At 48.3% G+C, this 23,322-nt stretch overlaps 1 protein-coding gene across 9 annotated transcripts in view; it reads left to right on the plus strand.

Annotated features, from left to right (window-relative positions):
- The window catches only part of LOC115105854 (PDZ and LIM domain protein 5-like), a 163,800-nt gene that overhangs the window by 107,970 nt on the left and 32,508 nt on the right, over positions 1-23,322 (plus strand). The window contains exons 4-8 of one of the 9 annotated variants that reach the window (XM_065007466.1): positions 4,074-4,107; positions 4,470-5,005; positions 15,326-15,352; positions 15,645-15,799; positions 21,124-21,154. In XM_065007466.1, the coding sequence (XP_064863538.1) occupies positions 4,074-4,107; positions 4,470-5,005; positions 15,326-15,352; positions 15,645-15,799; positions 21,124-21,154 (783 nt within the window). Of the gene's footprint in view, positions 1-4,073; positions 4,108-4,469; positions 5,006-13,437; positions 13,461-15,325; positions 15,353-15,644; positions 15,800-21,123; positions 21,155-23,322 lie in introns of all 9 variants that reach the window. The other 8 variants (XM_065007467.1, XM_065007470.1, XM_065007473.1 and 5 more) reach the window with 8 other exon arrangements.

The following is a 23,322-nucleotide window of genomic DNA, read 5'->3' on the forward strand; positions in this document are numbered from 1 at the left end:
CTGTCTATAAGGTTACTGTCCATAAGGAGAGGGTTACTGTCCATAAGGTTACTGTCCATAAGGAGAGGGTTACTGTCCATAAGGAGAGGGTTACTGTCCATAAGGAGAGGGTTACTGTCCATAACGAGAGAGTTACTGTCCATAAGGAGAGTGTTACTGTCCATAAGGAGAGTGTTACTGTCCATAAGGAGAGGGTTACTGTCCATAAGGAGAGTGTTACTGTCCATAAGGAGAGTGTTACTGTCCATAAGGAGAGGGTTACTGTCCATAAGGAGAGAGTTACTGTCCATAAGGAGAGTGTTACTGTCCATAAGGAGAGAGTTACTGTCTATAAGGTTACTGTCCATAAGGAGAGAGTTACTGTCCATAAGGAGAGGGTTACTGTCCATAAGGAGAGTGTTACTGTCCATAAGGAGAGGGTTACTGTCCATAAGGAGAGTGTTACTGTCCATAAGGAGAGAGTTACTGTCCATAAGAAGAGAGTTACTGTCTATAAGGAGAGGGTTACTGTCCATAAGGAGAGAGTTACTGTCCATAAGGAGAGAGTTACTGTCCATAAGGAGAGAGTTACTGTCTATAAGGAGAGGGTTACTGTCCATAAGGAGAGAGTTACTGTCCATAAGGAGAGAGTTACTGTCCATAAGGAGAGTGTTACTGTCCATAAGGAGAGAGTTACTGTCTATAAGGTTACTGTCCATAAGGAGAGGGTTACTGTCCATAAGGTTACTGTCCATAAGGAGAGGGTTACTGTCCATAAGGAGAGGGTTACTGTCCATAAGGAGAGGGTTTCTGTCCATAAGGAGAGAGTTACTGTCCATAAGGAGAGAGTTACTGTCCATAAGGAGAGGGTTACTGTCCATAAGGAGAGTGTTACTGTCCATAAGGAGAGTGTTACTGTCCATAAGGAGAGTGTTACTGTCCATAAGGAGAGGGTTACTGTCCATAAGGAGAGTGTTACTGTCCATAAGGAGAGTGTTACTGTCCATAAGGAGAGGGTTACTGTCCATAAGGAGAGAGTTACTGTCCATAAGGAGAGTGTTACTGTCCATAAGGAGAGAGTTACTGTCTATAAGGTTACTGTCCATAAGGAGAGAGTTACTGTCCATAAGGAGAGGGTTACTGTCCATAAGGAGAGTGTTACTGTCCATAAGGAGAGGGTTACTGTCCATAAGGAGAGTGTTACTGTCCATAAGGAGAGAGTTACTGTCCATAAGAAGAGAGTTACTGTCTATAAGGAGAGGGTTACTGTCCATAAGGAGAGAGTTACTGTCCATAAGGAGAGAGTTACTGTCCATAAGGAGAGAGTTACTGTCTATAAGGAGAGGGTTACTGTCCATAAGGAGAGAGTTACTGTCCATAAGGAGAGAGTTACTGTCCATAAGGAGAGGGTTACTGTCCATAAGGAGAGGGTTACTGTCCATAAGGAGAGAGTTCCTGTCCATAAGGAGAGAGTTACTGTCCATAAGGAGAGTGTTACTGTCCATAAGGAGAGGGTTACTGTCCATAAGGAGAGAGTTACTGTCCATAAGGAGAGTGTTACTGTCCATAAGGAGAGAGTTACTGTCCATAAGGAGAGTGTTACTGTCCATAAGGAGAGAGTTACTGTCTATAAGGTTACTGTCCATAAGGAGAGGGTTACTGTCCATAAGGTTACTGTCCATAAGGAGAGGGTTACTGTCCATAAGGAGAGGGTTACTGTCCATAAGGAGAGGGTTACTGTCCATAACGAGAGAGTTACTGTCCATAAGGAGAGAGTTACTGTCCATAAGGAGAGGGTTACTGTCCATAAGGAGAGAGTTACTGTCCATAAGGAGAGTGTTACTGTCCATAAGGAGAGTGTTACTGTCCATAAGGAGAGGGTTACTGTCCATAAGGAGAGAGTTACTGTCCATAAGGAGAGTGTTTACTGTCCATAAGGAGAGAGTTACTGTCTATAAGGAGAGGGTTACTGTCCATAAGGAGAGAGTTACTGTCCATAAGGAGAGAGTTACTGTCCATAAGGAGAGAGTTACTGTCCATAAGGAGAGTGTTACTGTCCATAAGGAGAGGGTTACTGTCCATAAGGAGAGAGTTACTGTCCATAAGGAGAGTGTTACTGTCCATAAGGAGAGAGTTACTGTCTATAAGGTTACTGTCCATAAGGAGAGGGTTACTGTCCATAAGGAGAGAGTTACTGTCCATAAGGAGAGGGTTACTGTCCATAAGGAGAGTGTTACTGTCCATAAGGAGAGAGTTACTGTCCATAAGAAGAGAGTTACTGTCTATAAGGAGAGGGTTACTGTCCATAAGGAGAGAGTTACTGTCCATAAGGAGAGAGTTACTGTCCATAAGGAGAGAGTTACTGTCCATAAGGAGAGTGTTACTGTCCATAAGGAGAGAGTTACTGTCTATAAGGTTACTGTCCATAAGGAGAGGGTTACTGTCCATAAGGAGAGAGTTACTGTCCAGTAGGAGAGGGTTACTGTCCATAAGGAGAGTGTTACTGTCCATAAGGAGAGGGTTACTGTCCATAAGGAGAGTGTTACTGTCCATAAGGAGAGAGTTACTGTCCATAAGAAGAGAGTTACTGTCTATAAGGAGAGGGTTACTGTCCATAAGGAGAGAGTTACTGTCCATAAGGAGAGAGTTACTGTCCATAAGGAGAGAGTTACTGTCTATAAGGAGAGGGTTACTGTCCATAAGGAGAGAGTTACTGTCCATAAGGAGAGAGTTACTGTCCATAAGGAGAGAGTTACTGTCCATAAGGAGAGGGTTACTGTCCATAAGGAGAGGGTTACTGTCCATAAGGAGAGAGTTACTGTCCATAAGGAGAGAGTTACTGTCCATAAGGAGAGTGTTACTGTCCATAAGGAGAGAGTTACTGTCTATAAGGTTACTGTCCATAAGGAGAGGGTTACTGTCCATAAGGTTACTGTCCATAAGGAGAGGGTTACTGTCCATAAGGAGAGGGTTACTGTCCATAAGGAGAGAGTTACTGTCCATAAGGAGAGAGTTACTGTCCATAAGGAGAAGGTTACTGTCCATAAGGAGAGAGTTACTGTCCATAAGGAGAGTGTTACTGTCCATAAGGAGAGTGTTACTGTCCATAAGGAGAGGGTTACTGTCCATAAGGAGAGGGTTACTGTCCATAAGGAGAGAGTTACTGTCCATAAGGAGAGAGTTACTGTCCATAAGGAGAGGGTTACTGTCCATAAGGAGAGAGTTACTGTCCATAAGGAGAGGGTTACTGTCCATAAAGGAGAGAGTTACTGTCCATAAGGAGAGGGTTACTGTCCATAAGGTTACTGTCCATAAGGAGAGGGTTACTGTCCATAAGGAGAGGGTTACTGTCCATAAGGAGAGAGTTACTGTCCATAAGGAGAGGGTTACTGTCCATAAGGAGAGGGTTACTGTCCATAAGGAGAGAGTTACTGTCCATAAGGAGAGTGTTACTGTCTATAAGGAGATAGTTACTGTCCATAAGGAGAGAGTTACTGTCCATAAGGAGAGAGTTACTGTCCATAAGGAGAGTGTTACTGTCTATAAGGAGAGAGTTACTGTCCATAAGGAGAGAGTTACTGTCCATAAGGAGAGTGTTACTGTCTATACTGAGAGAGTTACTGTCCATAAGGAGAGGGTTACTGTCCATAAGGAGAGAGTTACTGTCCATAAGGAGAGAGTTACTGTCTATAAGGAGAGGGTTACTGTCCATAAGGAGAGGGTTACTGTCCATAAGGAGAGAGTTACTGTCCATAAGGAGAGAGTTACTGTCCATAAGGAGAGAGTTACTGTCCATAAGGAGAGTGTTACTGTCTATACTGAGAGAGTTACTGTCCATAAGGAGAGAGTTACTGTTCAGTCAAGGCTGACAAATGGTTTCTTCATCCATCTGTCCCAGTATTACCTGCATGTACCATTGAGGTTTGTTGTGACACTTGTTGTCAGGGAGACTATACAGTAGCTAGTGTTCACATAGATACACACATCTTAATAGATGGGCCATATACTGTGATGGTGTGCTGCTCCTTTACTTCCTTACCTTGTTCCTACAGAGGAAAATAAGCTTCCTCATGATGTGTTTTCTGTCTTCACAGAGCTTCCAGTGTTCCCAAGGCTGATACACCAAAGGTAAGTACACTCCAGTGAATGAATCACATATAAACAGGATGAATGGATTCTGATAATGATTATTCGTTTTTAATGGGTGTATTACCAGTTACCAGGATCATTTGTTTGAGCCTGCTCATTGTGACCTTCTGAGACAATGTTACAGCACGTTGTGATTGGCTGTTATGAGCATTATGCAACACTAGGGAATAATATGCTGCTGACAGCTCTGAGGCACAAACCATACTGCTGGGGAGCATTTCCCTGTAGTAGTTTTCTGTAGGAGGTTGCTGTGTGGTTTGCTGAGTGAGTTTTCTGTATGAGTTTGCTGTGTGGTTTACAGTGTGTGAGTGTCGTGCATGTGTGTCCTCACCTCCCTATAGGACGAGCCACTGGAGATCATTAAGCCTGTGCCAATCACCCATCCAGCTCCGCCCTTCACCAGCCCCTCCCCCCAACCCGGTGCTGCCTACAACAAGACGGCCCGCCCCTTTGGCGGGGGCAGCAATGTGGGTGCAGTCACTTCCTCCCTGACCGCCCCAAAGGTGGCCTCCATCCCCTCTGCATCGTCTGCTTTCACCCCCGCCGCCCCCTCCTCCCAGCAGCCCCAGCCTCCCTTCCCACTAGCTAGCAGCTCCCGCTCCCCAGCCCCACCTAGCTCGGCCCCACCCCCCAGACCCGGCTCTGGCCGTTCCCCCTTCACCACCCCCTCCTCCACTCCCTCCTCTTCTTCCTCATCCTCCCCGGCCAGAGTGACAGCCCCCTCCTCCAATCCCGGTGCTCCGCAGTCCTCTTGCTATAACACGCCAATAAACCTTTACTCCAATGCCAATGTCTGTGAGGTGGCCATAGGACAGAGGCGGGGCCTGTTGGAAGCCCAGGGTGTGGTGGTCGACCAGATCAAAGAACAGTTTAATGGGTGAGTGGCACTAACCCCAAACCCTCCTCTCACCTCTTCTCTTCTTCTCTTACTTTCTTTATCTAACCAAACCCCTCATATTCTCCTCTCTCCTCTCCTGTTACTTTCTTTATCTAACCAAACCCCTCATATTCTCCTCTCTCCTCTCCTGTTACTTTCTTTATCTAACCAAACCCCTCATATTTTCCTCTCTCCTCTCCTGTTACTTTCTTTATCTAACCAAACCCCTCATATTCTCCTCTCTCCTCTCCTGTTACTTTCTTTATCTAACCGAACCCCTCATATTCTCCTCTCTCCTCTCCTGTTACTTTCTTTATCTAACCGAACCCTCATATTCTCCTCTCTCCTCTCCTGTTACTTTCTTTATCTAACCAAACCCCTCATATTCTCCTCTCTCCTCTCCTGTTACTTTCTTTATCTAACCGAACCCCTCATATTCTCCTCTCTCCTCTCCTGTTACTTTCTTTATCTAACCAAACCCCTCATATTCTCCTCTCTCCTCTCCTGTTACTTTCTTTATCTAACCAAACCCCTCATATTCTCCTCTCTCCTCTCCTGTTACTTTCTTTATCTAACCAAACCCCTCATATTCTCCTCTCTCCTCTCCTGTTACTTTCTTTATCTAACCAAACCCTCATATTCTCCTCTCTCCTCTCCTGTTACTTTCTTTATCTAACCAAACCCTCATATTCTCCTCTCTCCTCTCCTGTTACTTTCTTTATCTAACCAAACCCTCATATTCTCCTCTCTCCTCTCCTGTTACTTTCTTTATCTAACCAAACCCTCATATTCTCCTCTCTCCTCTCCTGTTACTTTCTTTATGTAACCAAACCCCTCATATTCTCCTCTCTCCTCTCCTGTTACTTTCTTTATGTAACCAAACCCCTCATATTCTCCTCTCTCCTCTCCTGTTACTTTCTTTATCTAACCAAACCCTCATATTCTCCTCTCTCCTCTCCTGTTACTTTCTTTATCTAACCAAACCCCTCATATTCTCCTCTCTCCTCTCCTGTTACTTTCTTTATCTAACCAAACCCTCATATTCTCATTTTGCTTCCTTTCACTTTCCAAGAAGATATACTGTGGGTAGGTAGGTGGTTTGAAGTTATTACCATGGACCATGTTAGGTACGACTACCTGGACTGGTGTGGTGCAGCAGGAAGGCTGCAATGGGAAGTGAACATGTTTCTGTCTCACATCCCATAAATCCTGTGTGTTGTGGTCAGGTTTTCAGAGAGATGGAGTTCACTTCGCTGCCTGTCTGGATGATGTTTGAGGCCACAAGTAGCTGTTAACCAACCATGTAATAACAACAGACTACCTGAGAGAGGACATACTTTGTTTGAAATCTTCCATCAGTTTCTCCTACATAGTCTAGTTAGCTGTTTGTAGAGCAACTAGGATGGTGCTGATTCCCCAACTCTGTAAACAGCCACATTGAGTGCAGCAGCACATCTTGTCCCAGTATGTTGAAGGGGACTGGAAACAGAAAAAAAGGCAGTCGCAACCCAACCCAATCCAGCCTAACCCAACCCAGCCTAACCCAACCCAACCCAACCCAACCCAACCCAATCCAGCCTAACCCAACCCAGCCTAACCCAACCCAACCCAATCCAGCCTAACCCAACCCAGCCTAACCCAACCCAACCCAATCCAGCCTAACCCAACCCAGCCTAACCCAACCCAGCCTAACCCAACCCAGCCTATCCCAGCCCAGCCTATCCCAGCCCAGCCTAACCCAACCCAACCCAGCCCAACCCAACCCAGCCTAACCCAATCCAGCCTAACCCAACCCAGCCTAACCCAACCCAGCCTAACCCAACCCAGCCTAACCCAACCCAGCCTATCCCAGCCCAGCCTATCCCAGCCCAGCCTAACCCAGCCCAACCCAACCCAGCCCAACCCAACCCAGCCTAACCCAATCCAGCCTAACCCAACCCAGCCTAACCCAACCCAGCCTAACCCAACCCAGCCTAACCCTACCCAGCCTATCCCAGCCCAGCCTAACCCAGACCATCCTAACCCAACCCAGCCTATCCCAGCCCAGCCTAACCCATACCATCCTAACCCAACCCAGCCTTTCCCAGCCCAGCCTATCCCAGCCCAGCCTAACCCAGACCATCCTAACCCAACCCAGCCCAGCCCAGCCCCTAACCCAAACCAACCCAGCCTAATCCAGCCCAGCCTAACCCAGGCCAGCCCAGCCTAACCCATCCCAGCCCATCCTAACCCAACCCAGCCTAACCCAGCCCAGCCAACCCAGCCTAACCCAACCCAGCCTAGCCCAGCCTAACCCAGCCCAGCCCAGCCCATCCTAACCCAACCCAGCCTATCCCAGCCCAACCTAACCCAGACCATCATAACCCAACCCAGCCCAGCCCAGCGTAACCCAACCCAGCCTAACCCAATCCAGCCTAACCCAACCCAGCCCAGCCTAACCCAGCCCATCCTAACCCAACCCAGCCTATCCCAGCCCAGCCTAACCCAGCCCAACCTAACCCAGCCCAGCCTAACCCAGCCCAGCCTAACCCAGCCCATCCTAACCCAGCCCAGCCCATCCCAACCCAACCCAGCCCCGCCTAACCCAGCCCAGCCTAACCCAGCCCAGCCTAACCCAACCCAGCCTAACCCAACCCAGCCCAGCCCATCCTAACCCAACCCAGCCTAACCCAACCCAGTATATCCCAACCCAGCCTATCCTAACCCAACCCAGCCCAGCCTAACCCAACCCAGCCCAGCATAGACCAACCAAGCCCAGCGTAGTCCAACCCAGTCTAGTTCAAACCAGCCTAGCCCAACCCAGCCTAGGCCAACCCAGCTTAGTCCAAACCAGCCTAGCCCAACCCAGCCTAGGCCAACCCAGCTTAGTCCAACCCAGCCTAGCCCAAACCAGCCTAGCTCAACCCAACCTAACCCAGCTTAACCCAGCCTAACCCAGCCTAGGCCACCCTGCCTGCCTTTAATTGATAATAGGGTTTATAGCTTCGCCAAACACCCAGTAGTCTGGCTCTGATCCTGTCTGACGTCTTGTTTTTGTGTCGACTTAGACGCTTGTTTTCTAATTATCCCAGCGTACTGGCAGCTCTGGGCTGGAGCAGCTCTTTATTAGGGTGGTTCTCAGGCCAGAGGAGAGGAAGTACACTATGCGCTAGTAACATGTGTTTTAGACTAGTCTACCAATGTAGTCCACTGATGCAAATGGTATTAGTGATGTTTCGCAGCTGAATAATCAAATTAAATGTATTTATATAGCCCTTCTTACATCAGCTGTCTCAAAGTAGTAACCGAAAGGTTGCAAGTTCAAACCCCCGAGCTGACAAGGTACAAATCTGTCGTTCTGCCCCTGAACAGGCAGTTAACTCACTGTTCCTAGGCCGTCATTGTAAATAAGAATTTGTTCTTAACTGACTTGCCTAGTTAAATAAAGGTTAAATAAAAAATAAAATAAAAAAGTGCTGTACAGAAACCCAGCCTAAAACCCCAAACAGAAAGCAATGCAGGTGTAGAAGCATGGTGGCTAGGAAAAACTCCCTAGAAAGGCCAGAACCTAGGAAGAAACCGAGAGAGGAACCAGGCTGTGAGGGGTGGCCAGTCCTCTACTGGCTGTGCCGGGTGGAGATACATGGCCAAGATGTTCAAATGTTCATAGATGACCAGCATGGTCAACTAATAATAATCACAGGCCTGCAACAGGTCAGCACATCAGGAGTAAATATCAGTTGGCTTTTCATAGCCGATCATTCGGAGTATCTCTACCGCTCCTGCTGTCTCTAGAGAGTTGAAAACAGCAGATCTGGGACAGGTAGCACGTCCGGTGAACAGGTCGGGGTTCCATAGCCGCAGGCAGAACAGTTGAAACTGGAGCAGCAGCACGGCCAGGTGGACTGGGGACAGCAAGGAGTCATCATGCCAGGTAGTCCTGAGGCGTGGTCCCAGTGCTCAGGTCTTCCGGGGCTGGAGGGAGAGGGAGAGAGAATTAGAGGGAGCATACTTAAATTCACATAGGACACCAGATAAGACAGGAGAAATACTCCAGATATAACAGACTGAAGCTAGCCCCCCGACACATAAACACCGCAGCATAAATACTGGAGGCTGAGACAGGAGGGGTTATAATAGAGTATCATAGAGACTTTATGCCACTTACCTCTAGGCACTTTGGTTGTCATCTCAGCCTGTACTGCATACTGTAATATCTTCTCTGAGTTATTATATGATCTTTGACCTTCCTCCCTTCTAAAACGGTTTTGGCTAGAAGGGTTACAGCTTATGTCAGAATTGACTTTTTGTAGCAAGTTAGACCTTATGCAGCAGGTTAGTAAAATTAACGTAGCAGGTTATGAGAATTAGTTTAAGGTTAGGAAAAGGTTTAGGTCAAATGCACAAAAACTTTGAAGAACGATAATTTGACATAAACTGTATCCCGTCTAGCCATGACCACCTAAACCCTGTAGACTTCCCCGTCTGCTTGTACAGGTTACAGGTATAGTAGAAGCATGTGTGTTCAGCCCCATCCTGTGTGTTTCTCTCTGGGTGTCTGCTCGCACATCGTCTCAGAATGGTCCATGTGGTTTTAGGACCCAGTTGAATCACTGCTCTTCTCTTTTCCTTCTCCTTCACTTGATTTCATCCTCTTCTCCTCTCTCTTCTCTTTTCCTTCTCCTTCACTTGGTTTCATCCTCTTCTCCTCTCTCTTCTCTTTTCCTTCTCCTTCACTTGGTTTCATCCTCTTCTCCTCTCTCTTCTCTTTTCCTTCTCCTTCACTTGGTTTCATCCTCTTCTCCTCTCTCTTCTCTTTTCCTTCTCCTTCACTTGGTTTCATCCTCTTCTCCTCTCTCTTCTCTTTTCCTTCTCCTTCACTTGGTTTCATCCTCTTCTCCTCTCTCTTCTCTTTTCCTTCTCCTTCACTTGGTTTCATCCTCTTCTCTCTCTTCTCTTTTCCTTCTCCTTCTCCTTGGTTTCATCCTCTTCTCCTCTCTCTTCTCCTTTCCTTCTCCTTCACTTGGTTTCATCCTCTTCTCCTCTCTCTTCTCTTTTCCTTCTCCTTCACTTGGTTTCATCCTCTTCTCCTCTCTCTTCTCTTTTCCTTCTCCTTCACTTGGTTTCATCCTCTTCTCCTCTCTCTTCTCTTTTCCTTCTCCTTCTCCTTGGTTTCATCCTCTTCTCCTCCCTCTTCTCTTTTCCTTCTCCTTCACTTGGTTTCATCCTCTTCCCCTCTCTCTTCTCTTTTCCTTCTCCTTCACTTGGTTTCATCCTCTTCTCCTCTCTCTTCTCTTTTCCTTCTCCTTGGTTTCATCCTCTTCTCCTCTCTCTTCTCTTTTCCTTCTCCTTGGTTTCATCCTCTTCTTCTCTCTCTTCTTCTCTTTTCCTTCTCCTTCTCCTTGGTTTCATCCTCTTCTCCTCTCTCTTCTCTTTTCCTTCTCCTTCACTTGGTTTCATCCTCTTCTCCTCTCTCTTCTCTTTTCCTTCTCCTTCACTTGGTTTCATCCCTCTTCTCCTCTCTCTTCTCTTTTCCTTCTCCTTCACTTGGTTTCATCCTCTTCTCCTCTCTCTTCTCTTTTCCTTCTCCTTCACTTGGTTTCATCCTCTTCTCCTCTCTCTTCTCTTTTCCTTCTCCTTCACTTGGTTTCATCCTCTTCTCCTCTCTCTTCTCCTTTCCTTCTCCTTCACTTGGTTTCATCCTCTTCTCCTCTCTCTTCTCTTTTCCTTCTCCTTCACTTGGTTTCATCCTCTTCTCCTCCCTCTTCTCTTTTCCTTCTCCTTCACCTTGGTTTCATCCTCTTCTCCTCTCTCTTCTCCTTTCCTTCTCCTTCACTTGGTTTCATCCTCTTCTCCTCTCTCTTCTCTTTTCCTTCTCCTTCACTTGGTTTCATCCTCTTCTCCTCCCTCTTCTCTTTTCCTTCTCCTTCACTTGGTTTCATCCTCTTCTCCTCTCTCTTCTCTTTTCCTTCACTTGGTTTCATCCTCTTCTCCTCTCTCTTCTCTTTTCCTTCTCCTTCACTTGGTTTCATCCTCTTCTCCTCTCTCTTCTCTTTTTCCTTCTCCTTCACTTGGTTTCATCCTCTTCTCCTCTCTCTTCTCTTTCCTTCTCCTTCACTTGGTTTCATCCTCTTCTCCTCTCTCTTCTCTTTTCCTTCTCCTTCACTTGGTTTCATCCTCTTCTCCTCTCTCTTCTCTTTTCCTTCTCCTTCACTTGGTTTCATCCTCTTCTCCTCTCTCTTCTCTTTTCCTTCTCCTTCTCCTTGGTTTCATCCTCTTCTCCTCTCTTCACTTGGTTTCTCTTTTCCTTTTCCTTCCTCCTTGGTTTCATCCTCTTCTCCTCTCTCTTCTCTTTTCCTTCTCCTTGGTTTCATCCTCTTCTCCTCTCTCTTCTCTTTTCCTTCTCCTTCACTTGGTTTCATCCTCTTCTCCTCTCTCTTCTCTTTTCCTTCTCCTTCACTTGGTTTCATCCTCTTCTCCTCTCTCTTCTCTTTTCCTTCTCCTTCCTTGATTTCATCCTCTTCTCCTCTCTCTTCTCTTTTCCTTCTCCTTCACTTGGTTTCATCCTCTTCTCCTCTCTCTTCTCTTTTCCTTCTCCTTCACTTGGTTTCATCCTCTTCTCCTCTCTCTTCTCTTTTCCTTCTCCTTCACTTGGTTTCATCCTCTTCTCCTCTCTCTTCTCTTTTCCTTCTCCTTCACTTGGTTTCATCCTCTTCTCCTCTCTCTTCTCTTTTCCTTCTCCTTCACTTGGTTTCATCCTCTTCTCCTCTCTCTTCTCTTTTCCTTCTCCTTCACTTGGTTTCATCCTCTTCTCCTCTCTCTTCTCTTTTCCTTCTCCTTCACTTGGTTTCATCCTCTTCTCCTCTCTCTTCTCTTTTCCTTCTCCTTCACTTGGTTTCATCCTCTTCTCCTCTCTCTTCTCTTTTCCTTCTCCTTCACTTGGTTTCATCCTCTTCTCCTCTCTCTTCTCCTTTCCTTCTCCTTCACTTGGTTTCATCCTCTTCTCCTCTCTCTTCTCTTTTCCTTCTCCTTCACTTGGTTTCATCCTCTTCTCCTCTCTCTTCTCCTTTCCTTCTCCTTCACTTGGTTTCATCCTCTTCTCCTCTCTCTTCTATTTTCCTTCTCCTTCACTTGGTTTCATCCTCTTCTCCTCCCTCTTCTCTTTTCCTTCTCCTTCACTTGGTTTCATCCTCTTCTCCTCTCTCTTCTCTTTTCCTTCACTTGGTTTCATCCTCTTCTCCTCTCTCTTCTCTTTTCCTTCTCCTTCACTTGATTTCATCCTCTTCTCCTCTCTCTTCTCTTTTCCTTCTCCTTCACTTGGTTTCATCCTCTTCTCCTCTCTCTTCTCTTTTCCTTCTCATTCTCCTTGGTTTCATCCTCTTCTCCTCTCTCTTCTCTTTTCCTTCTCCTTCTCCTTGGTTTCATCCTCTTCTCCTCTCTCTTCTCTTTTCCTTCTCATTCACTTGGTGTCAATCCTCTTCTCCTCTCTCTTCTATTTTCCTTCTCATTCACTTGGTTTCATCCTCTTCTCCTCTCTCTTCTCTTTTCCTTCTCCTTCACTTGCTTTCATCCTCTTCTCCTCTCTCTTCTCTTTTCCTTCTCATTCTCCTTGGTTTCATCCTCTTCTCCTCTCTCTTCTCTTTTCCTTCACTTGGTTTCATCCTCTTCTCCTCTCTCTTCTCTTTTCCTTCTCCTTCTCCTTGGTTTCATCCTCTTCTCCTCTCTCTTCTCTTTTCCTTCTCCTTCACTTGGTTTCATCCTCTTCTCCTCTCTCTTCTCTTTTCCTTCTCCTTCACCTTGGTTTCATCCTCTTCTCCTCTCTTCTCTTTTCCTTCTCCTTCACTTGGTTTCATCCTCTTCTCCTCTCTCTTCTCTTTTCCTTCTCCTTCTCCTTGGTTTCATCCTCTTCTCCTCTCTCTTCTCCTTTCCTTCTCCTTCACTTGGTTTCATCCTCTTCTCCTCTCTCTTCTCTTTTCCTTCTCCTTCACTTGGTTTCATCCTCTTCTCCTCTCTCTTCTCTTTTCCTTCTCCTTCACTTGGTTTCATCCTCTTCTCCTCTCTCTTCTCTTTTCCTTCTCCTTCTCCTTGGTTTCATCCTCTTCTCCTCCCTCTTCTCTTTTCCTTCTCCTTCACTTGGTTTCATCCTCTTCCCCTCTCTCTTCTCTTTTCCTTCTCCTTCACTTGGTTTCATCCTCTTCTCCTCTCTCTTCTCTTTTCCTTCTCCTTGGTTTCATCCTCTTCTCCTCTCTCTTCTCTTTTCCTTCTCCTTGGTTTCATCCTCTTCTCCTCTCTCTTCTCTTTTCCTTCTCCTTCTCCTTGGTTTCATCCTCTTCTCCTCTCTCTTCTCTTTTCCTTCTCCTTCACTTGGTTTCATCCTCTTCTCCTCTCTCTTCTCTTTTCCTTCTCCTTCTCCTTGGTTTCATCCTCTTCTCCTCTCTCTTCTCTTTCCACAGGAGGGGGAGCAGGAAGAGACCAAGTTAGTGTTGTAACGGTGACCCTGTCTGCTAGCTCTTTGACTGTGGGATGTGATTATCAGTGCTATCCTGCTGCAGATGATGACTGCGATACAGTTAGATTAGTACTGTAGACATGCAGTCGCCTGTCTGCCATATCCCTCATATACCTCCCTCATATACTTACTTACTAAAGCCTAAAACATAGTCCACAGCCGCTGAGACGTGATAGTCCAGCGTCCTGTTGTGACGTAGCTACACGGCTCTGAGACCACCATCCACAGGGAAGCACAGCCCTCTGCTCACCTGGCCACAATTCTCAAGCAGCACGGCTCCGGGACACGTCCTCTATTCATTTGAATGTGTTGACAGTTGGAGAAATTGCTTGACCTGCGCTGACAAACTATGAAAACCAATGGTCTAATATTCCAGAACACTGCTGTGTGTACGTGTACACGTTTTGGACTATGACAGGCGCTTTACACACTCATTTCACAACACAAAACAACCTGCAAAGCCACCGTGTAAATAACAGACAGCCATAAGCCATAATAAGCCTTGTCCACTGAGGCCAGTTCATTCTGTTCATTCATGCTCTGTGTGGTTAATGGCATCCCGGCCCAGTCCGTGTGGGAGAACCAGTGTATTTACACCCAGACTGCGTTTCAAATGCCACCCCATTCTCTTTATAGTGCACTTCCTTTGACCGGAGCCCATAGGCTCTATAGAGGTGATGCATCCCCACCAGACCCACCACCAGGCTCCAGACTGCAACCCAGAGCCCTGTAGGCTGACCTGTCACCACTCAGCAGGGCTACTGAACCCTGTCCCTGCATCTGTCCCTCTCCGTCTGCCACCGTGCCACTCTGTTTACCCAAGACCGTTCATTAATTACCAGCCAGGACCGTCACAATCTGACCCCTCTCGCCCCATTCACTTAGAATACACTCAGAGGCACACAGTCAAATAGCACACAGCACACAGCTCACACCCAGAACACTCAGACACACTTGACTTGCCCCCAGTGCAGAAATCCACTTGTAATGTAATAAACAGACATCTTGAGATGTGTGTCTAAACATGATATAATTCAGGACAGGAATACAAACAATGTGTCAATTTGTAAGTCGCTCTGGATAAGAGCGTCTGCTAAATGACTTAAATGTAATGTGTCCGTTCTGGTCCTGAGCTCAATGTAATGTGAGGCTCAGTGGTTCCCCCTTGTGGCGAGAGATGGCAACTTTTACCTTCATTTCTAACGGTTTTATACATACAATGTCACTATTTAATAGTTTTAAATCAATTCCCCAAAATACACACTACATCACCAGTTTATTCAGCTGATCAATAATCCATAAAGCATATTTCCCCCTACTACTAAAACCATTGTCATGCTATGGTTTGTTTGTCACTGAGTTAACGCCTGTACTGTATATGGGCTGAATCAGGTCATGTGTGTCATGTCATAAGGGTTTTAGACCTGGTCATTGCAGTAAGTTTGAATCGATAGTCAGCTGACTACTGCTCTGCTATTTCTAGTGTAACTGCTGGTTCTGATAGTGGGCCTCCGGGAATTCTTAAGTAAGAATAGCCTGTAACAGCAGTAACTGAAAGGTAGCTGGATCCAATCCCCGAGCGGACAAGGAAAAAATCTGTCGTTCTGCCCCTGAACAAGGCAGTTAACCCACTATTCTCCGGGAGGCCCCCATTGTAAATAAGTATGTATAAGTATAAGTATGGCCTAGTTAAATAAACAAAACAGAAAAACTGATACTTTAGAGCCAAAGAGTTTTACATATGGTTTATTCTATCAAACAATATTCTATCTTTCAACTTTTCTTCTCCTTCTATTTTCCTTTCTTACCACCTTCTCAATGTCCGTGTGCAGAGTCCCCCCAAAGACTGGCCCTAGGAGGTACTGTAATGGAACATCTAGCTGTGGACACTTAGTGAATGTGTGTATGTTTGTCTTGTCTAACTATACCTGTAGCATTGGGAGTACGAGTGTATTTGTCTGTACCAGAGTGTGAACGAGAACAAATGTTGTACTTGTGTTATGCTACTATATAAAAACAGTAATGAAGGTAATACATGAATCTGAATAATGAAGTCATTATTAAGAGTGATTGTTCTGAATGCTGAGTGGTAATGATAATTGTAAAGGAATGTTAATGGTGATGATGACTTTATTCTGTGTGTGGTCTCAGGAACAGAGTTGAACCAGAGTTGACCCACGCCTCGCCCCTCAGCGAGGCCAGCAAGAAGCGTCTGATCGAGGACACAGAGGACTGGCATCCTCGCACCGGAACCTCCCAATCCAGGTCCTTCAGAATCCTGGCTCAGATCACCGGCACAGAGAAAGGTGGGTACCCCCTTTGCACCCTCCCCCTTACCACAATACCCCGAGGCATAATGACACCCTAGTTACTGGATAACCTGGCACAATGGGACGAGGAAATATAAATCTATCCTAACTAGACCATTGTGATCTTACAGTAGTATCCCTCTGAAGTGACCATTTCGGCTTTGCCTTTTCCCCTAAGGGGAAGGTTACATAAGTAGACTGTAGTACAGGTTACAACAGTGCTGCATGTTCGTCCCTGTAGTGCACAGGGTGGGAAATGAACACCAGCCATCAGCAAAATGCTGGTAGATTTGAGCATTGGCTGGTAGAATGACGGCATTTGGGAGCATAAAAAAAGAATCCAAAGCCCACATGTAGAAAAAATACAAAATGTGTGTGTTTGTCAGCTCTGGAAAAGAATCTCAATGCTACAGTGGTGAAAGTGGGTTCGGTACAGTGTTTTCTGTAATTTAGCTAAATTATCTGAAATTAGGACATCCACCAGCCATTTCCCATCCTGGTAGTGTAGCTCTGTCTGTGTTCTGTTCCCCCTGGCACAGCTCTGTCTGTGTTCTGTTCCCCCTGGCACAGCTCTGTCACTGTGTTCTGTTCCCCCTGGCACAGCTCTGTCACTGTGCTCTGTTCCCCCTGGCACAGCTCTGTCTGTGTGTTCTGGTCCCCCTGGCACAGCTCTGTCACTGTGTTCTGGTCCCCCTGGCACAGCTCTGTCTCTGTGTTCTGGTCCCCCTGGCACAGCTCTGTCTGTGTGCTCTGTTCCCCCTGGCACAGCTCTGTCTGTGTGCTCTGTTCCCCCTGGCACAGCTCTGTCTCTGTGTTCTGTTCCCCCTGGCACAGCTCTGTCTCTGTGTTTTGTTCCCCCTGGCACAGCTCTGTCTGTTCTGTGCTCTGTTCTGTTTCCCTGGCACAGCTCTGTCCCTGGCACAGCTCTGTCTCTGTGCTCTTCTGTGTCCCCCTGGCACAGCTCTGTCTCTGTGTTCTGGTTCCCCTGGCACCCTCTGGTGCTCTGTTCCCCTGCAGCTCTGTCTCTGTGTTCTGGCACAGCTCTGTCCTGTGTTCCTGGCACAGCTCTGTCACTGTGTTCTGGTCCCCCTGGCACAGCTCTGTCTGTGTTCTGTTCCCCCTGGCACAGCTCTGTCTCTGTGTTCTGTTCCCCCTGGCACAGCTCTGTCACTGTGCTCTGTTCCCCCTGGCACAGCTCTGTCTGTGTGCTCTGTTCCCCTGCACAGCTCTGCTGTGTGTCTGTGGCACAGCTCTGCTGTGTTCTGTTCCCTGTTCCCCCTGGCACAGCTCTGCCTGTGGCACAGCTCTGCTGTGTTCTGTTCCCCTGGCACAGCTCTGTCACTGTGTTCTGGTCCCCTGGCACAGCTCTGTCACTGTGCTCTCTGTCTGTGTGCTCTGTTCCCCCTGGCACAGCTCTGTCTGTGTGCTCTGCCCCTGGCACAGCTCTCTGTGTTCTGTTCCCCTGGCACAGCTCTGTCTGTGTGCTCTGTTCCCCCTGGCACAGCTCTGTCTGTGTGCTCTGTTCCCCCTGGCACAGCTCTGTCTGTGTGCTCTGTTCCCCCTGGCACAGCTCTGTCTCTGTGTTCTGTTCCCCCTGGCACAGCTCTGTCTGTGTCTCTGTTCCCCTGTGTCTGTGTCCCCTGGCACAGCTCTGTCTCTGTGTTCTGTGTCCCCTGGCACAGCTCTGCACAGCTCTGTCTCTGTGTTCTGTTCCCCCTGCTCTTCTGTTCCCCCTGGCACAGCTCTGTCTCTGTGTTCTGGTTCCCCTGGCACAGCTCTGTCTCTGTGCTCTGCGCTGTGTTCAGCTCTGTCTCTGTGTTCTGGTCCCCTGGCACAGCTCTGTCACTGTGTTCTGGTCCCCTGGCACAGCTCTGTCACTGTGCTCTGTGTGCTCCCCTGGCACAGCTCTGTCTGGCACAGCTGTGCTCTGTTCCCCCTGGCACAGCTCTCTGTCTGTGCTCTGTCTCTGTGTTCTGGTCCCCTGGCACAGCTCTGCCTGTGTGCTCTGCTCTGTCTGTGTGCTCTGGCACAGCTCTGTCACTGTGTTCTGTTCCCCTGGCACAGCTCTGTCTGTGTCTCTGTGCTCTTGTGTGCTCTGTTCCCCTGGCACAGCTCTGTCTGTGTCTCTGTTCCCCCTGGCACAGTGTCTGTGTTCTGTTCCCCCCTGTGTTCTGTTCCCCCTGGCACAGCTCTGTCTGTTCTGGCACAGCTCTGTTGTGCTCTTCCCCTGGCACAGCTCTGTCTGTGTGCTCTGTTCCCCCTGGCACAGCTCTGTCTGTGTGCTCTGTTCCCCCTGGCACAGCTCTGTCTCTGTGTTCTGGTCCCCCTGGCACAGCTCTGTCTCTGTGTTCCCCCTGGCACAGCTCTGTCTGTGTGCTCTGTTCCCCCTGGCACAGCTCTGTCTGTGTGCTCTGTTCCCCCTGGCACAGCTCTGTCTGTGTGCTCTGTTCCCCCTGGCACAGCTCTGTCTGTGTGTTCCCCTGGCACAGCTCTGTCTGTGTGCCCCCTGGCACAGCTCTGTCTGTCTCTGTGCTCTTCTGTGCTCTCCCCCTGGCACAGCTCTGTCTGTGTGCTCTGTTCCCCTGGCACAGCTCTGTCTCTGTGCTCTGTTCCCCTGGCACAGCTCTGTCACTGTGCTCTGTTCCCCTGGCACAGCTCTGTCTGTGTGCTCTGTGTTCTGTCCCCTGGCACAGCTCTGTCTGTCTCTTTCCCCTGTTCTGGTCCCCTGGCACAGCTCTGTCTGTGTGCTCTGTTCCCCTGGCACAGCTCTGTCTGTGTGGCACAGCTCTGTCTCTGTGTTCCCCCTGGCACAGCTCTGTCTGTGTGCTCTGTTCCCCTGGCACAGCTCTGTCTGTGTGCTCTGTTCCCCTGGCACAGCTCTGTCTGTGTTCTGTTCCCCTGGCACAGCTCTGTCTGTGTGCTCTGTCCCCCTGGCACCCTGTCTGTGTGCTCTGTTCCCCTGGCACAGCTCTGTCTGTGTGCTCTGTCACTGTGTTCTGTTCCCCCTGGCACAGCTCTGTCTCTGTGTTATGTTCCCCCTGGCACAGCTCTGTCTCTGTGTTATGTTCCCCCTGGCACAGCTCTGTCTCTGTGTTCTGTTCCCCCTGGCACAGCTCTGTCTGTGTTCTGTTCCCCCTGGCACAGCTCTGTCTGTGTGCTCTGTTCCCCCTGGCACAGCTCTGCTGTGTTCTGTTCCCCCTGGCACAGCTCTGTCTCTGTGTTATGTTCCCCCTGGCACAGCTCTGTCTCCCCTGGCACAGCTCTGTCTGGCACAGCTCTGTTCTGTGTTCCCCCTGGCACAGCTCTGTCTCTGTGTTCTGTCCCCCTGCTCTGCTCTGTTCCCCTGGCACAGCTCTGTCTCTGTGTTCTGTTCCCCCTAGCTCTGTCTTGTGCTCTGTTCCCCCCTGGCACAGCTCTGTTCCCCCTGGCACAGCTCTGTTCTGTTCTGGTCCCCCTGGCACAGCTCTGTCTGTGTTCTGTGCTCTGTCTGTGCTCTGTTCCCCTGGCACAGCTCTGTCTGTGTGCTCTGTTCCCCCTGGCACAGCTCTGTCTCTGTGTTCTGTTCCCCTGGCACAGCTCTGTCTCTGTGTTCTGTCCCCTGGCACAGCTGTCTGTTGCTCCCCTGGCACAGCTCTGTCTGTGTGCTCTGTTCCCCCTGGCACAGCTCTGTCTGTGTGCTCTGTTCCCCCTGGCACAGCTCGGTCTGTGTGCTCTGTTCCCCCTGGCACAGCTCTGTCTGTATGCTCTGTTCCCCCTGGCACAGCTCTGTCTCTGTGTTCTGTTCCCCCTGGCACAGCTCTGTCTCTGTGTTATGTTCCCCCTGGCACAGCTCTGTTCCCCCTGGCACAGCTCTGTCTCTGTGTTCTGTTCCCCTGGCACAGCTCTTCCCCTGGCACAGCTCTGTCTGTGTTCTGTTCCCCCTGGCACAGCTCTGTCTGTGTTCTGTTCCCCCTGGCACAGCTCTGTCTGTGTGCTCTGTTCCCCCTGGCACAGCTCTGTCTCTGTGTTCTGATCCCCCTGGCACAGCTCTGTCTGTGTGCTCTGTTCCCCTGCACAGCTCTGTCTGTGTGCTCTGTTCCCCTGGCACAGCTCTGTCTGTGTCTCTGTTCCCCTGGCACAGCTCTGTCTGTGTGCTCTGTCTCTGTGTTCTGCTCTGTGGCACAGCTCTGTCTCTGTTCCCCCTGGCACAGCTCTGTCTGTGTGCTCTGTTCCCCTGGCACAGCTCTGTCTCTGTGTTCCCCTGGCACAGTCTGTCCCCTGGCACAGCTCTGCTCTGTCACTGTGTTCTGGTCCCCTGGCACAGCTCTGTCTGTGTTCTGTGGCACAGCTCTTCTGTGCTCTGTTCCCCTGGCACAGCTCTGGCGCAGCTCTGTCTCTGTGTTCTGGTCCCTCTGGCGCAGCTCTGTCTCTGTGTTCTGGTCCCCCTGGCGCAGCTCTGTCTCTGTGTTCTGGTCCCCCTGGCACAGCTCTGTCTCTGTGTTCTGTGGCGCAGCTCTGTCTCTGTGTTCTGGTCCCCTGGCGCAGCTCTGTCTCTGTGTTGTGGTCCCCCTGGCGCAGCTCTGTCTGTGTGCTCTGTTCCCCCTGGCACAGCTCTGTCACTGTGTTCTGGTCCCCCTGGCGCAGCTCTGTCTCTGGGCCTCAGCATCCATCTCTCTGTCATCACCCCAGCCCTGTATGTGTTAGACCTGCTCTGCTGATACAAACTGACATGGAGCTGACAAGGAGCAGTGCATTAGAAGTCATTCTCTATTCCACACATAGGTTGAGGTTATTTATAGAATGTTTAATATGTGCAGGGCTGTTGATGCGAATGAGTGCTGGTGAGTGGTTTGTACTTGCCTGGCTAGCCATCCACATCAGTCCGGCCAAATGCCACACCCACTAACATTTCTTCTCCACGATAAGTTTGGATGTGAGAATACTGATGGGTTGGGCCATATCTACTTTTTTAATATGAGCATTTAAAAAGCAGTAGCACCACTCTGTTTTTGTCTGGTCACCCCATGGCCTCCCGAGTGGCCAGCGGTCTAAGACACTGCATCTCACTGCAGTCACTACAGACCCTGGTTCGATTCCAGGCATGTTTCACAACCGGCCGTGATTGGGAGTCCCATAGGGCGGCGCACAATTGGCTCAGCGTCGTCCGGTTTTGACCGGTGTAGGCCGTCATTGTAAATAAGGATTTGTTCTTAACTGACTTGTCTAGTTAAATCAAATAAATAAAAATCAGTTATTTTCTATTATAAGACACACAAGTCTACACGCACATTTGACAATCTCTGTTTTTATGTTGATGAGTTTCTTTCCTCCTCTGTTCACAGACCAAGCCCAGGAGAACAGCGCTGGAAAGAAGTGAGTAGTTGGTGGTATGTCAGTCTGATCCTATGTGATCTGAGGGTAGTTTCCTGGTGTGTGAGGCTGATGCTGTTGTTGTTACTGTTACTATGTTGGGTTGATCAGAGCTTTCTGGCACTCCATGTCTCATCCTGCATGCCACAGGAGCTTGTCATTATTGGGATTCTGAGCCCATACTTCCTTATCCATGAGACGCTCAGTATCACGCTTAGTTTCAGACTTCATTACAGGAAGCCACATCAGAGGAAAGTGGAAACTGCTCAAGCAGGGTTAGCTGGGTTGGCCAACCCTCATCGCCTTTTAGAGCTGGGGGTTCTGGGGGTTCTCAGGTCTGTTTTCTGCCCCTATTCATCTTCATCTGCAGTAAATGCACCCTGCTGCTCTCCCAACCAAAACCCCGGCCAATCAGCATGTCACGAAGATGGATTGTGGGTAATTAAGTGGGATTGTGGGTAATCAGGGCTTGCCAGGAGGAGACTTCCAATCTCTCCTTCTTAGAGAGATGTGGTTTACAGACAGCATCCCTCAGACAGAGCTCTCCTGTCAGGAAGTACCACCACTGGCAAACCTGACTGTTTCTGTGTTTTTCCTTTATTTCCTCCATTGTCCTATTTTTCCCTCAACATTTCTTGTCTATTTCTTTTTCTTTACAATGTCTTTCTTTCCTTTCTTCCTGTCTGCTCTCCTGTGTCCTCTCCTTTCTTCCTCCTTCCTTCCTTCCCTCCATCTCCCCTCCTTTCCTGTGTCTTTGGGTGTATTAGGGTGAACAAACCGGACCCAAAGGTGGGACAACAGTACAACAAGCTGAGAGACAGGCACCACAGTGTTTCGGCAGGCACACTCAACGTGCAGTAGACTGTAGTTTGCGGTGCCCAGTAACATCTCTCTGCCTGTGTTTTATTCATTTCAATCAGCCTGTAGTTAACTAGAAAGACCGTCTCAGATCTCACATTATAGCAGTCTGAGATTTCACATTATACCTCACCACCTGTGCCTTGTCCTATACCACATCCCTTTAAGTAGTTACTGGAATTAGTTAGTAAGTTGCTGTGTATGTGTGTGTACAGTGAGCCTGCTGGTGTGTTAGGGGAGTGTGAGAGTGAGTGAGTGTGTGTGTGTTTGAGTTAAATACTCTCCCTTAGTTTACCTTGCCTTAGTACATACACACAATGGCCAGGTTATTAGGTGCACCACCCCGTTCGCACGTGACCATGGCTTGCTATATATTGCAGGCAGACAAGCATTGAGGCATTCGATTACTGTTGGATTGAACATTAGATTTGGCAAAACAAGTGACCTAAGCGACTTTGAGAGTAGTATGATCGTTGGTGCCGGGCGCTTTTCACGCTCGACAGTGTCTAGGATTTACAGAGAATGGTGCGACAAACAAAAGCTTGTTGATGAGAGAGGTCAAAGGAGAATGGCAAGAATCGTGTAGGCCAACACTGGACAATTGAGGAGTGGAAAAACATTGCTTGGTCTGACAAATCCCGGTTCCTGTTGCGTCATGCTGATGGCATAGGCAGCGTAAGCAGCATGAGTCCATGGACACATCCTGCCTGGTGTCAACGGTACAGGCTAGTGGCAGTGGTGTAATGGTGTGGGAATATTTTCCTGGCACATGTTGAGTCCCTTAATACAAATTGAGCAATGTGTTCATGCCCCGAAGAATACCGGCTGTTCTGGGGTCAAAGGGGGGTGCGACCTGGCTACATGGGTGTACCTAATAAACGGGCCACTGAGTGTATCTTGAATACCGCATGAGAAGCAGATTGAGATTAAATCTGTACATTATCATCTGTAATAAACAACTTTTTGTGTTTATTCTGTTTGTTTCTACTTCTGTTCCAACTTCATTCTGATACTTTGTGTGTATCTTTGTATTTTATCTTCATTTTGTTTCGTTGTATACACTAACCATATTCATTTTACTTGAGGATTGTAACTGCTTATATATCAATAAAGTTGCATCCTTTTCTCAGCTGTTCTTCATTTCCTGTCTCCTTTTCCGTTTCCCTTGAGCTTCCTTCTCTGTTTCTTCTTCTGCTATGAAGTACAGTATCTAAACACAGTATCTAAACACAGTATCTAAACACAGTATCTAAACACAGTATCTAAACACAGTATCTAAACACAGTATCTAAACACAGTGTCTAAACACGGCG

This window comes from Oncorhynchus nerka, linkage group LG22 (assembly GCF_034236695.1).
Source record: "Oncorhynchus nerka isolate Pitt River linkage group LG22, Oner_Uvic_2.0, whole genome shotgun sequence".
Lineage (NCBI taxonomy): Eukaryota > Metazoa > Chordata > Actinopteri > Salmoniformes > Salmonidae > Oncorhynchus > Oncorhynchus nerka.